General features: G+C 39.5%; 1 protein-coding gene across 4 annotated transcripts in view; it reads right to left on the bottom strand.

Moving 5' to 3' along the window:
- Positions 1-15223, bottom strand: part of ADCY7 (adenylate cyclase 7) — a 122808-nt gene that overhangs the window by 7721 nt on the left and 99864 nt on the right. For 2 of the 4 annotated variants that reach the window (XM_050922531.1, XM_050922533.1), the window contains exons 13-22: positions 14170-14223; positions 12898-12978; positions 11755-11827; positions 10188-10285; positions 8474-8558; positions 6258-6395; positions 5207-5269; positions 4309-4371; positions 1578-1750; positions 42-123 (exon numbers count right to left, since the gene is read on the bottom strand). In XM_050922531.1, coding sequence (XP_050778488.1) covers positions 42-123; positions 1578-1750; positions 4309-4371; positions 5207-5269; positions 6258-6395; positions 8474-8558; positions 10188-10285; positions 11755-11827; positions 12898-12978; positions 14170-14223 — 910 coding nt within the window. The remainder of the gene's footprint in view (positions 1-41; positions 124-1577; positions 1751-4308; positions 4372-5206; positions 5270-6257; positions 6396-8473; positions 8559-10187; positions 10286-11754; positions 11828-12897; positions 12979-14169; positions 14224-15223) is intronic. The other 2 variants (XM_050922535.1, XM_050922534.1) reach the window with 2 other exon arrangements.

The raw sequence follows: 15223 nt of genomic DNA, 5'->3' as shown, positions 1-15223 counted from the left end.
GAAAAGGACTGTGGGAGTTTTGTTTTGTTTTTTATCCATACCTGTCTTGAAAATAGGATCAGAGTTACGTAAAACAGAGCCAGGTATAAGTTAGACATCAGTATTGGATTTTTCATGAAAAGCCTGGAATACAGAAAAGCAACATACAATTGTCGTTTTGAATATTTTGGAATCTCTGGATGTTTAGAAACAGAACCCCCTGGCATTCCAAAGTACTGTTTAACAGAAACAACACAAGTGACAGTCCCCCAATTTTAATGTAGTCCCTCTGCTTATGGGTCCTGTCTTCCTAGCTGTTTGCCTGCATCTTAATGGGGCTTTTCAATCATACTGAGCTAACACATTTGAAAATCACACCCCTTTTTGCCCAGCAAGACGTAACCACAGAGGCTTAAAGTAGGAAACAGTTTACTTGCTTGTGATGGACAGAGACTAAGAGCTTGTCTACAAGACATCTGGAGCTGAAATAAATAAATCTGCTGTAGTTCACACCTTTAGATATTTCGGTGCAAGTCTGAGTGGACGCACTTATTCTGGAATAAGAGTATTCCATGTCACACTTCCAATCCACTCACTGAAATAACTAAAAGTGGGAATTACAACAGGTTTAGTTATTTTGGTTCAGTTTGTGTTAGACCAGCCTGAAGTCTCAGCATGCTCACGTTATCTTTTGGCTTGATCTCACAGCTCAGACAACTGCCATGCTATGAAACAACTGTAAGATTGTACCCAGAAGATTTGCAAATGAGCACACCAAGCTTCCCATATGGTACACACCATTTATTTTATGGCTTCTTTGCCCTGTTCAATTAGACTGGAGAAGCTAAATGTTTGTTTTTTAAAAGTATTTGGAATCAAGAAAGTAATTTCACAACAGTTAACTGTTGTGCTGATAAAAGAGTTATGATTAGTGTTGCTTTGGCAAACACATGTTCTCCACAAATACTTACTCCCCATCAGCTCCGGACAAATATTGGATATAGCATGAATCTAAATGTCCTACCATTTTCTAAAGATTTAATGTACGATGTAGACAAAGTGCCCTAGACTGTGCCACACTTTGCCACACTTCCCTATGGAAAGTGGCGTACAAAGTACCAAACATCTTAGGGTTATTACACTGTGAAGTTTATTTTAAAAGACTATTTTAAAATGAGTGAAATGAGCTGCTATAGTAAGCTCACTTAAGAACCAGCTAAAGCAGATCCATTGACTGAATAACTCAATATTATGGAGAATACTGGAATTTTATGGAGGAGAACGGCCTCCTTCATAGTTTATAAGTTGAGGCCAGCTTCACATTATAGGATCGGTTTTAAATTCCCCTCACTAGAATCCCCAAAAAGAAACCAGCCTCCCTGAAATTTCACATCCCACATCTCAACCCATGCATGGTACAATTCTTATGGGAAGTCTGGAAAAAGATTTTTTTCCCCCTAAGATGATATATAAAAACATGTCCTAATGGCTTCTGACTCAAAGTGCTGCAGTACTTCAAAATTTCAATGAAAGTGAAGGAATCTACCAACCCTTTTCATGGAAAATTATTGTCTACTACTGGGAACTTCATAGCATACCTTTGAGTGGTACTGTTGTCATTGCTGCAGCCTGCAATGAAGTTGTTTGAGGTATTAAAGAGGAAGATGTACACAGAAACAGCGATGGACAGAAGGAGAACTTTGAGTTCGAAGCTCATCCGAAGGAATACAGAGCAAGCAATAAACCCTAATATGCAGCAGTAAGTATAATACTGTAACAGAAGAAATTAATGAGATGCTGAATAATTCACACTCTTAGGACAAAGTATATTTTACTGCTTATAAGGCTAGGAATTTTATGGCTATCATAATTTAGATCCAGTAAAGAATTAAAATAGTTGTCAGACAATCTGTTTTTTGGAAAATCTACTAAAAGACAGAACTTAAGCTTTCACCAATTTATCCTTTGATTTATCCAACATAAAACATCATTATATAAAAAACTGTTAAGCAACACCTTGTACAAATGAAAGTGAAGAGCTTTTGACAAGAGGCTTTTTTCCCATAACTTATTAGTTTTAAAAATGGATTTCTGTTAATGTTTTGAAGATCAAGACTAATTTAGAGAAACAACATAGTCTAGTGACTTAAGCACAAGGCTGGGAACCGGGAACTTCAGGATACAACTACACAATAAAAAAAATACCACACAGCAGTGACTCTCAGAGCCTGGGTCAACTGACTGTCCTGTGCTTTGGAGCTAAAAGTACCATTGTAGACTTTGCCATTCAGGCAGGAGCCTGGGTCCGAAACTGAGCAAGTTATTGGGCCTCAGAGCACAGGCTCCAGCCTGAGCAGGTACCTCTCCACTGCTATTTCTAGCCCCCTAGCAGGAGTGGCTAGAAATAACAAACCCGAGTCAGCTGACCCAGGTTCTGGGACTCACAGCGGCTGGGAGTTTTTTGCAGTGTAGATGTACTCTCAGAGTTCTAATCTGATTTCTGACAGTGACTCCCTTTGCAACCTTGAGCAAGTCACAGCCTCTCTGTGTCTCAGTTTCCTCATCTGTGAAACAAAGATACACCACTACTTATTTACCTACCTGCTGGGTGGTTTCATTAATGTGGTAAAGAATTTTAATGACTTGATCCAAAACCCAGTGAAGTCAATGGAAAAACTCCCATTCACTTCAATGGGCTTTATATCAGACTTTAGGCAAATCCTAAGTATTGTTTCAAAATATTCACCAGTTTTACAATCACGTTCTTTGTTTCTTTTGAGTATAAAAGAGAAAAATATATACAAGGCACTGAACAAATTACTAAGCTCTTTGTACCATAACAGTGATAACAGGTATAACAAAGATATAGGGGCAGATCAATAGGGCTATCACAATTTACACCAGCCGAGGATCTGCTCAGTAGCATGTGATATATTGTATGGGGCCAAACTTGTCCTCTTAAAAGATCTTGGGCCTGATTTTCATAGATTCAAAGGGCAGAAGGGACCACTGTGATCATCTTGTCTGACCTTCTGTATAACACAGACCACAGAACAAACTCAAAATAATTCCTAAAGCTGATCATTTAGATCAACATCAAATCCTGATTTAAAAACTGTCAGTGACAGAGAATCCACCACAACGCTTGGTAAATTGTTACAATGGACACTGACAAAAATGTACACCTTATTTCCAGTCTGGATTTGTCCAGCTTCAATTTCCAGCCATTGGAGCGTGTTACACCCTCTCTCTCCTAGATTGAAGACCATTATTAAATTATTTGTTCCCCGGGTAGATACTTACAGACTGTAATCAAGTCACCTTTCTTTTTGTTAAGCTAAATAGATAGAGCTCTTTGAGAACACAGGATTCCAGCAGTGGTCGCACCAGTGTCAAATACAGAGGTAAAATAACCATTCTACTCCTACTTAAGATTCCCCTGTTTACGCACCCCAGGGTCACATTTTCAAAGGTGCTGAGCACTCAAGGTTTCCATCAGGTCTTTAAGAGTGAAATTCACTATAGGTTTGTGAACAATACAGCAGGCAAGGTACTTCTCGGTGCAGGAAGACAGACACATGCTAGCTGGAGGGAGGGATCGCTCAGTGGTTTGAGCATTGGCCTGCTAAACCCAGGGTTGTGAGTTCAATTCTTGAGGGGGCCATTTAGGGATCTGGGGCAAAAATCTGTCTGGGGATTGGTCCTGCTTTGAGCAGGGGGTTGGACTAGACGACCTCCTGAGGTCCATTCCAACCCTGATATTCTATGATTCTAGCTCTGCTTGAGCCAGCATGCTAAGAGTAGCGGCGTAACATGGGTGGCAGCTTGCGCTAACTGCCCAGTACAAACTGGGGGTCTTGATGGGTTTATACTCAGGCAGCGCCTTTCCAGCTGCAGGTAGACACATCATATATGCAAAAGGTCAGTGCATATCCATGTACCATTTAAATCCTTTCCCCCCATGCTACAAGTATACCCAAATACACTTTACAGTACAATAAATCATCAATATTTCAGTCATAGCCACCATTTGTGTTCTTACTACTTTTCTCAAATTCCAGCTTTGCTCTTTTAAAATCTGAAATTTCCAAAAAAAGAAGCTACAAAAGCATCTTCTTTAGATTCTACCTAATGCAGAAAATTAGTATGATTGATCATAGACAGGACAGCTGGAATTGCAGAGGTGAAGCTCTGTGCACTCAATAATTAAAAAGCTATATTTTTAAAGAGCAAGAGGAAGATACCAAGCACCTGCCAGCTGTCAATATTAAACCCAGCATTTGAGATATGTGTGTTTTAATCTTGGAAGAAAACTGGTGTTCTACTCACAGGCAAGATGACATCCTTAATACAGGATCCAGTAAAGTCCACAGCTGTACTTTTTTCAGTAGCCTGATTCACAGGCAAGAAAGAATGGAAAAGTTGATTAGCAGCAGAATGGGATGTGCCCCATACGCAAACAGCACATCATTCAAGCGATGAGGGCTTGCACAGAAAGGTTATGTCAGAACTTGCAGCGTATGTTTCAAAAACGGACCTAGCTCAGAGCTGGGCAATCAAGTGAGAAAACTTGTTCATGACCATTCTGGTGACTCTTCAATAGAATTTCATTTCTGAACATTAAGTGCCAAAAGCTGAATGCAATGCCCCTGAAATCAATGAACAGACTCCCTTTGAATGTCAATGGGAATTGGGTCAGTCCTTAAGTAAGTGCTAATTATTCTTTAATTTTAAAATATTTCCCACCTTTAAAGCACATTCTTGTCTGTTTGGGCTATAAATTGAAAAATCTACAAGACTGAACAAAAGATTAAATTGCCCAATAGGATTCTATATAAAGTTTAAAAGATAGATAATAATATACACTCTATTGTACTGTACCAGACTGGTTCCTTAAGAACACCTGAATTTCAAAAGGTGGTGAATGTCCACAACTAACGACTTCAACTGGCGTCAGGAGTGCTCAACACTTCTGGAAAATCCAGAAAGATGAGATACAAAACCACCTCATGTAGAACCCACATAATGCAGGGAATTACATCTCCTGTCAGAGAGAGCAGCTGGAAATGCTTACTGACAGGAGTTAACCTTTGTGTTATCAATCATTTAAAAGCTCTATTTTCATAAAGAGAAGGGAAGTTACAGAGAATCTGCCAGCTGTCAATATTACACAGAGCATTCCAGGTCTCTGTTTTTATCTAGGAAATGGAAGTGGTGCTCTACTCACCACGAAGGTGACAACCTCATCACTTGATCCAGTAGCGTTTATGGATCTACTTTTTTCAGCGGGCTGATTCATTGCCAAGAAAGAATATAAAAGCTGATTAGCAGGTGGGGGGAGGGCGAGTGAGGAGACAGTCATTGGTTACATAACTAATAGCACCAGCACCCTGGGGCCCTGCTCTGATTGCTCTCTGGGCCCTACTGTACCATAAATGTTAAATATCAATGATGATGCCCTGTACACATGCGGCACATCGGCAAAGTGATCTGGGGTTGCAAGAAAAGGTCATGTCAAAACTTGACACATTTTTCAAAAGTGAACCTGTTTTCAGAGCTGGGTGACCAAGCGAGAAGAGTTGTTAATGAATATTTTGGTGACTTCTAAACAGATTTTTGCTTTTCAGTTTTATGGGCCAAAAGGCCAATACAACATGTACATTGAAGTCAATAAAAAGACTCGCTTTGGATTTCAATGAGAATTGAATCAGATCCTAAATCCTGCAGTCCTTATTCAAGCTGAACTCCCACAATGGGACTAACAATTGAGTAAACACTCCTGAATAGGACCATAAATATACCATAATGGCTTTGTTTTAAAACAGGGGTCCAATTCATACTTTCCTTGGTTTTCCCCCTCAGTGACCTTAGCTAGTGCAATGATGAAGTGCTGTATTGCCTATACTTCATAAAACCACTACCCATTCACACCTCAAATAATTTTGTGTTATAAAAAAGCTGCAGTTCTCTTATAGCAATAGTAATTACAACCAGCGGATACTATAAATGAACAGCCTGAAACAAAGAGAATGTGATATTATATATGGGTTTCTGGTTCTACAAATTGGGTGTCTTTCCTCAGCATTCTACTTTGCCCAACATACATCATTATCTTTCTGAACATCAGCTCAATGTTAAAAGCAAGTAGTGAAGAGTTAAACATCAGAAAATAGGGCCAAGAACATGGTACTTGAGCTAGGAGAGGAGTGGGGTGTCAAGTCTGCAAAGGTTACAAAATGAAAGAAATGCGCAGAATAAAAATAAATGCAAGTACTTACCAAATTAAAAATGGCGATAACCAGCAACACACCTATAGTGACGACTGCTAAAGGGAGTCTCACTAGAGGCATTGTTTCTACCTTATCCGAAATAGCACAAACGTGGCGCAATAAAGGCCATTGTTCAGAGATGCATTTCTGTAAAGGAAACAAGTTTGTCTTAACAAGATGCATTACATGGAGGCTTTAGTGTGCCAAGAGTCATAATCCTAGATACAAGAAAAAACACTTTGTCCATTGCACACACAAAAGTCTCAATACAGTATTAAACAATCACCAGGGCATAAGAAAATGTTATCTCTGTTAAAAACAGAGAAGTATTGTTCTCTAATGGTCAGAGCAAGAGCCAGAGCCAAGACACTTGGGTTGTATTCCCAGCTCCAGAACTGACTCACTGAAAGATACTGGACAAATCACAACTGTGCCTCAGTTTCCCCATTAATAAAACAGAGATAAATACTTCCTTATTCCACAGGGGGGTGTTTTCTGAGACTCAGTTAATTTATGTTTTCAAAATAGCCTCATGTCACCTAATGAAACATGCTAGAGAATAGTATTAAATTCTTTACACTAAAATTTGCTAATTTTCCTTTTATACTTAAAACAAACAACTTAAAGGAGACCAAATGAAATAAACCAATCAAACATCAAAACCCCCAAACTGGCACTTCCTATTATGCAAAAAATAATCTCCTTGCTAACACATACATCTATGCAGAATGCAAACATTATGCCAATGGAACAAAAGCTTCTTATTCTGGGATACTGAATCCAAACTGTCCTTTCGTAGTACCCGTTTGGCAAAATCAAGCCTAATGCAATGTTGATTATGGATTTCTTCCTTTTTTTTTCCCTCCTGTGGCTCAGCAGACTACATAATACAACACGTGCAATTCAAGAAGGGTCTGCTACTTAATCCTGTAACAAAATTACCATTCTTTTATCAGGGTGCAGTGAATACAGTATTTTGGCCTAAGGGTCTGCCTACACTGCAATTAGACACTTGTGGCTGGCCTGTGCTAGCTGACTGGGGCTCCCCGGGCTCAGCTAAGGGGCTGATTAATTGTCATGTAGACAATCAGGCTCGGGTAGCAGCCCAAGCTCTGGGACTCTCCCACCTCACAGGGTCCTAGATCCCAGACTCCAGCCTAAGCACAAACGTCTATACCCCGTAATTAAACAGCCCTATAGCCCGAGATCTGCAAACCTGAGTCAGCTGGCACTGGCCAGCCACAGGTTTTTAATTGCAGTGTAGACATACCCTAAATGGCTTAGGCCCTGGCTGCCTAAGAGAACCATCTCTTTCCACGTATTTTTTCATAGTAGCAGAGCTCTGCAATGCTGAGGACACCACCACCACGCAGGGAGTGGCTGATGGCAGGAAATTCTCAACAAAGCTTTAAAATCACTTCCCTCCTTGGTCCACCAGAGCCAAGTTCAGTGACCTTAAGAACACACAGTAATGCTCCCCCGTTCTCCCAGACATTTTCAAAACAGAGGGTTGATTTGGGGGTGGGCAATGGGGAGGCTGGACTGTTATCTCTTTTTGTACATTGTAGGATTGCACTCTGTTTTTGTGCAGCCTGTTTTAAATTTTATTTAAAACACTGTTTGCATATCTTTGATAATGTACCTGTGCACCACAGCAGAGTCAATTCAAAAACCAGACATTTTACTTTCTAGAATTCTAGGTTTACTTAAGTCCAATTTTAAAAGCGTTACTCTTCTGCCAGCTATGGAATAGCCACCATTACAACTTTCATGGATTTGCATTTTTCTTATTGCTTATGAATTCTTATAGTCAATCTAGTCCTAAAATCAATATGCACTCAAAATTCCCTTTCACTTTAATGCCAGTTTCAACATAGAAAACTACAGGATCCATAACCAGGATTACCACTACATAGGGTAAAACCCCCAGAAAATACAAATGCAAGAACAGAAAGGGCTTTTTAAAAATACAGTTAGAAGTGTGTTTACAGCTGTATAACAGCATGTAAGAATTATGATCAGAATTTTCAGATGCAGGTGCCAGATGTTGAGTCCCATAAATTTATATTTTAGGTACCTAAATACAAATGTCCTGACTGCGGGAAGTGCTGAGCATCAGCAACTCTTATGAAAGCTCAGCACCTCTGAAAAAGCAGGTCATTTACATGTAAATGCCAAACTTTAGCCATCCACTTTTGAAAATGTTGGCCTATGTTTTTACTTACCAGGCATTTATCAGCAAAACATACACACAAAATAAGCCCAATTATGACTCCTACAATTCCAAATGAAAGTCCTAGTTTTGCAGTTCTAAAAAAGAGAGAGGAGAACAAAGTTAAACCGAAGTGTTATGCATATTGTCTTAGTCAAATTGCAACTGACCAAGCAACACTCACTAATGCAGTTTCCCATGACTAAAATAAGTATCATTGCTGTTCTTTTGGCATTAGATGATCATGAAAAAGGGCCTTCCATGGATGTTTATTGCCCTCTCTTGGCAAAGATTCACTTTCAGGTATTCCACTCTCTCATTCAAATCATGTGCTATTACCTCGTGTATAAACCACACAGCCATCATTAGTGTCATAGCAGAGAAAACCAGATATGGCAGAAAATTTAAAAGATCAGGGAAAGTCAGCTGTCTCCGAGCTGTGACAAAGAGCCATTTAACAAACCTTTTTTCAAGTTCCTCTATCATGTCTCCTTTTCCTCTCAAAGAAAAGGGAGCATGAGGCATATTCGCCATGTGCTCTCAGTGAAGATATCGTTCTTTTATTAGTAATTGTCCTCTTAACAGTTTCTCATCTTTGTATTTTAGGCTCAAATATTCTTCAGTGATGCTTTTTTGTATTTGAATAACAGCCTAGTCTCTGGCCTTAGAGTCACATTAAGCAACTATATTAATAATGGTATCCATGATCGAATAGCAATACTAGAGCTAATATTACTAACCCAATTCATAATCCTGACGTCATTACAAGAGATGTTTGTGGTGAGAGTTTCCTTAGTGCTTCACAGCCAATTACAGGTGTCTCGTCCTTCTCCCCCATTATCCAGACTCTTACCATATTTGGTCTTCCTCCTCCAAGGATCTCTGAAGGTGTCTCCATCCTGACTGCTTAAATCTTTGTCAAAATGTGGGCCATCTCTGCTGATCTCCTGTGTCTTCACTCGCCTCTGCAAATCTTATTACCAGTCTATACGAGATGCCACTGCTGCAACTAACTTCCTCTAATGAATGCAACACTAAGAACTTCTAGTAGTTTCCCAATATGAATTTATAGTACTCTCCTAAGATTACACTGTATCGTTGAGCTACTCACTCACATATTCAAACCCCTTCATTGATTTTCTCTTTCTTTCCACATCAAAATCAGGCTTCAAACCCTCCTGAACTGCCTAACCCTACTCTCCTTTGTTCATCTTCGGTTATTAAGGTGATGGTCAGAAAAACAATCTAAAATGCACTTCCTTACTTAACAGATCTTCTCCCTGTGTGTAGTGACCACAACTAAAACACACTACTATGGAAATACTATCCACTTAGATTAATGCAGCTGTCCTGGCTCAGGTGCAAAACTACCTATGAATGCACCATACTAACAAAGAGTATGTCACAATGAAGAATGAATATGTCTGTGTCTATGTAACTTGTTAGGTCAACCCAGCCATGTCATGCAGGGATATGAGAAATCCACGACGTAGGTAAACTTATCAAACCCGTAGTGTAGACAGTTCTAGGTTTAAGGTAGAACCCCTCCCGTCACAGTAGTACATCTCTACATTGAAGTGCTACTATAGCGGTTTACATGTAGACAGCCTTAACTTCAGCCCTTAAAGATGATCTGGAAGAGTTAAAGGTGTTGCTCACATGCAAGCAATATTTTATCCAGAGAATCCATTTAAAATGTAAAGAAGTGCAAAACACCACACACTTACTTTGGCATGACAAACATCTGTATCACAAATATACAGAGCAACACAATACTGGCACAGGCAAAGTAACTCCTCAGTCTGGGGATGGGGATGGTGCGATACTGAAACAAAGATTGTAATCATTTAATAAGGATAATTCTAGAGTTAGTTTTTGTAATCTACTACTTGTGTTTTTTAATTCTACCACAAAATATCTTTGCACCACACTGTTAAGCCAAGAATGTGAAGAGAAACCAACCAACCAGAGAATATGTACATTTAGGCACCGTTGATGAAAAATACTCCAGTCCAAAAGAATCAGTTTCTAACCAGCTGGGGACACCTAACGAGGTGCAGTAACTGCACAACAGATTATTACACAACCTGAAAGTCAGCACAGCTTCCAAACCAACTCTTACTATAAGAGTTGATTACATGACTATTTATATTATCATAGTAATTGGGGGCCCCGTCCTGTGTGAGTAGATTAATACACACACAGTGAAATCTGTTTTAAACTACCACATGAGACACTAGAAGAAAAAGTTTTAGCAGAAGTTCATTTAACTGAATGCTACCCAAAACTCAACTGAAACCTTGACGACACTGATGCAGCCTCAAACTGAGAAGACTATGAAAGTTTTACTATATATATATACACACACACATGTAAAATATACATATTCATCATGAATGTGTCCATATGCATAAATCACTCTGGGTTTAATGAGGGATCTCCTCAGACTGGAGTGGTTCAGTGAAGGCTCTTCTTTTTTGGGGGTACAGGGATGGGTTGTGGGTCCTACTGACTTTGGGAAAGGGCGAGCAATAGAATGGTGAAATACTGTATACATAAGGAGATTTGAAATTCAATCCTGCCTCCATTTAAGCCATGACTCAGGATGTTTTAGTATAAAGGATAATGTTACCATTCATAGACAGTATATACTGTACCTACCAAATATCATACGGCTATATAATGAGCTTTGAAAGCAGAGTCCTATTTGCTACAATGCATGTAAAGACACATTTTAAATACCTCTTACTGCTTTTTAATAATAAAGATGTTCAGACTAATGCTGGACCCACTGCCAAAACGTCCACTGACTTTAAAGGGCCAAGGTTTAACTCTAGATTATTAACTGGTCCATATTATTAACATTACAAAGAAGGAGCGAATAAGCCAAGTGAACCAAGAGATCTGCACTACATCACATCACCTAAGATTCATTTGGGGCTGCAGTCACCTCAGGAATCCCAATATAGGAACGAACATACTTTCAGTTTCAATTGTCCTTCCATGTTTCTATGAAGGTACGTCTACACAGCAGCTGGGGGTGAGCCTCCCAGTCCCAGCAGACAGAGACGAGTGTGATAAAAATAGTTCAGACCCAGAGCTTAGGCTTGGACATGGGCAGCTAGCCCAAGCCATCACCTGTGCCACAATGCTCACACTGCTATTTTTAGCACGCTCAAGCAGAGCTAATGCATGTCTGTCTACCCAGACTGGAAAGCATGCTCCCAGCTCCCATGTAGCCATAGTCCTTTAATTGCAACTTAGGATAACAAAAAAGATTCATCTCTTACTAACCTCTTTTTCCAATCCTGATTCTACAAAAAACAGTGAGCATCCACAGAAGTCATCTGAGTTACTACACGATGGTCTGCATTAAAATAGAAATAGGTTTTACGAAATGTATGCAATAAACTAACACAACAGAATGCAAAAATCGTATGTTTCAGGTTGGATTCCATGGTTCACATAGCCAATGGCTTGTTTATCACAGCATAATGTTTTTCTGAACAACTGGCAAAGCACTCTAAGAGCCTTTACATTTCAGCTATTGGCTCTCATGGTTTTGCACCAGTTTAGTCATCCCTTTGGTAGTATAGTTATCAGGGCAAAAGGAATCCAGTCTGAAACCTTCTTGGCTGGGTTAGAGATGATAGAGATGGGTTAGAGATGATAGAGATGGATGATAGAGATGAGTTAGCCTTCACCCTGCAAATACCTGCCATCTACTGGGGATGTTTTGAGTACAATTATGTCAGCCTTGCCATAACCCAGTAGAAGGGATGGATGGCTCCCTCCCAATTGAAATGATTCTATGTTTGTATAGATCATAGGAATTTCTATGTTAGAATTCATTTTAAAAGATATAAAATTCAGCCCTCATCCATTTTTTACAGATATACTGTGCCAACTTCTCTGCCTGCTATTAGCACTGATACTCCATGTACCTTCCATGAACCAGACATGGGAGTCATATCTGCAGTGCTCCCAGCAGTTACCCATGTGCTCCTGACCTCTGCCTACATGTGTGCCCCAGCTGCCTCACCCTCTGACCTTCCCACATTTCCTGTGACCTGTATTCGGCCCACTACTGTGTAATGTGCTGGGAGATGCCTAGAATAGTGAATGTGCTGGGACAGTTGAAATGTAGCATTGAACATTGGACATTATCTGTTTTCAGTAATAATTTTTTGTTTTCTCACAAATGAACATTTTTCTGTAACCTGAGAATTTCACAATGGAACTATATTATTAAGCTGCACTTTAACGCAAAATAATTCCCACTGTACTTATGTTAAAAGCAAGCAAAATGGCACACAAGCAAGCAAATTTTTCAAAGATGACATTTGCATCTAGCTTTAAAATTGAGAATGCAGGTTCTCTCTGGAGAAAAGCAGAGCTGCTTTTAAAATCTACAAAAACAATAAAAACATGACACACTTAGTTGAACTGAGACCCTCAATGGTCGACATCATTTCATCATAAGTATCTTCTTCCATTCTTCCCTTCTGGGACGTATTTCTAAATATAGAGAGAAAGACACAGAAGCTATTAAGCATCAAATCAATTTCTGGCTTATAAATGTGATGCATCTCTATTCAGACTTCCAAAATGTGCTGTAGAATATATGCACAGTGTAGATGTCACATACTGATATGATTATTCATCATTGTCACTTAATTACAAATATCCTCAAAATATATCAAAACAACAACAACAAGATCTCCAAAATAAACCCAAGAAACTATTTAAACAAATATAAATAATTCCAATACTTTATTACACAATGAAGCCTAACTCAGGTCTTATTAAAGCAAAAATACAATTACCTCATGTCAATTTTCTGAAAAATTTCAAATAAAACTTTTTAAAAACTATTGGGAACATTCTCATAGACTCATAGACTTTAAGGTCAGAAGGGACCATTATGATCATCTAGTCTGACGTCCTGCACAATGCAGGTCACAGAATCTCACCCATCCACTTCTATAACAAACCCCTAACCTATGTCTGAGTTGTTGAAGTCCTCAAATTGTGGTTTGAAGACCTCAAGCTGCAAAGAATCCTCCAGCAAGCGACCGGTGCCCCATGCTGCAGAAGAAGGCGAAAAACCTCCAGGGCCTCTGCCAATCTGCCCTGGAGGAAAATTCCTTCCCGACCCCATATATGGCGATCAGTTAAACCCTGAGCATGTTGGCAAGACTCACCAGCCAGCGCCCAGGAAAGAATTCTCTATAGTAACTCAGATCCCAATCCATCTAACATCCCATCACAGACCACTTAGCATACTTACCTGCTGATAATCAAAGATCAATTGCTAAATTAATTGCCAAAATTAGGCTATCCCATCATACCATCCCCTCCATAAACTTATCAAGCTTAGTCTTAAAGCCAGATATGTCTTTTGCCCCCAATACTCCCCTTGGAAGGCTGTTCCAGAATTTCACTTCTCTAATGGTTAGAAACTATTGTCTAAGTTCAAGTCTAAAGTTCCTAGTGTCCAGTTTATATCCATTCTCAAGTACTGCTAATACAAAAATAAAAAAGGAATGGCACACAAAAGTATACATTTCTCGAAAGTTACCCTCCCTCCTTACACAAACAGCATCTCACTTACTTTTCTATAAAAAGAAGGATATGGAGTCAGTGAGGAAATATGGGGCATCCAGAGTGACACAAGTACAGAAGTAAAAGGAGAAAGGAGGAACTCACTTGTAGTTTACAAGTGAAGAGGGACATAACTGTTCTTGTCTAGATCCATGCAGACTAACACAGAGAGAAATACACATTTAATGTAATACAACAGCTCTAGCAGATTAATTAGCAACAATCAAATCAATCATTCAAGACACAAATTATTTTGAAGGCAGTCTTTTGTCAAGATGAAAAATCTCTTTCTAGAGAAGTTTTCATGAGAAGTCTGAAATACCAAATTTGGTGTGGCTGGATATTCATGAGAGACATTAGCTGCAATATCCATCATTGAGAAAGAGTCAGCTCTAACTTAATAAAGCATAAGCGCTGCTAAGAAGCATCTTGTGATTAAATGCAACATTTAAAAACTGGACTTTACAAATTGTTCCACTGAAGATGAATATGAGGCCTGTATATGCAACCATGAGATATTTTAAATGTCTCAGACACCAGTTCATCTTGGAATGATGTACCCTGCTGGCTGGAGAACAATATAATAATCAGGGCCGGCTCCAGGCACCAGCTAAGGAAGCAGGCGCTTGGGGTGGCCAACGCATAGGGGCGGCATTCCGTCCGGTATCAGGGCAGCATGTCCGGGTCTTCAGTGGAAATTCAGAAATGGGTCCCTCATTCCCTCTCTTCCTCCTTGAGCTGCTGCCGAAGAGTAGGAGAGGGAGAGAAGGACCTGCCGCCGAATTGCTGCCAAAGAAGCAGTGCAATTGAGCTGCCGCCGAAGTCCTGCCGCTTGTCTTTTTTTTTTTTTTCTTTTTTTTTTTTTTTTTGCCACTTAGGGTGGCAGAAAAACTGGAGCCAGCCCTGACAATAACTTCATGTAACAGAGTATGTATAAAGAAATGGCCAAAGCTTGCTATTGTGAATGAGAATAAAAAGGAGGTGTAGAATGACTACAAGGAAAAATTCTGTCACTGACAATTTGTGGGATGAGTATGTCACAGCAGAACACAAGCAGGGCAACCAGTAGGGAACAAGTAAACCATGCAGAGCTCAAAACTAGTTTTAAGATTTGCAGGCTCATAGAACCACTGTATTTGACTTCATTAAACAGGTCTAA

This window comes from Gopherus flavomarginatus, chromosome 14, assembly GCF_025201925.1.
Source record: "Gopherus flavomarginatus isolate rGopFla2 chromosome 14, rGopFla2.mat.asm, whole genome shotgun sequence".
Lineage (NCBI taxonomy): Eukaryota > Metazoa > Chordata > Testudines > Testudinidae > Gopherus > Gopherus flavomarginatus.
This window is presented reverse-complemented; position numbering and strand designations above follow the sequence as displayed.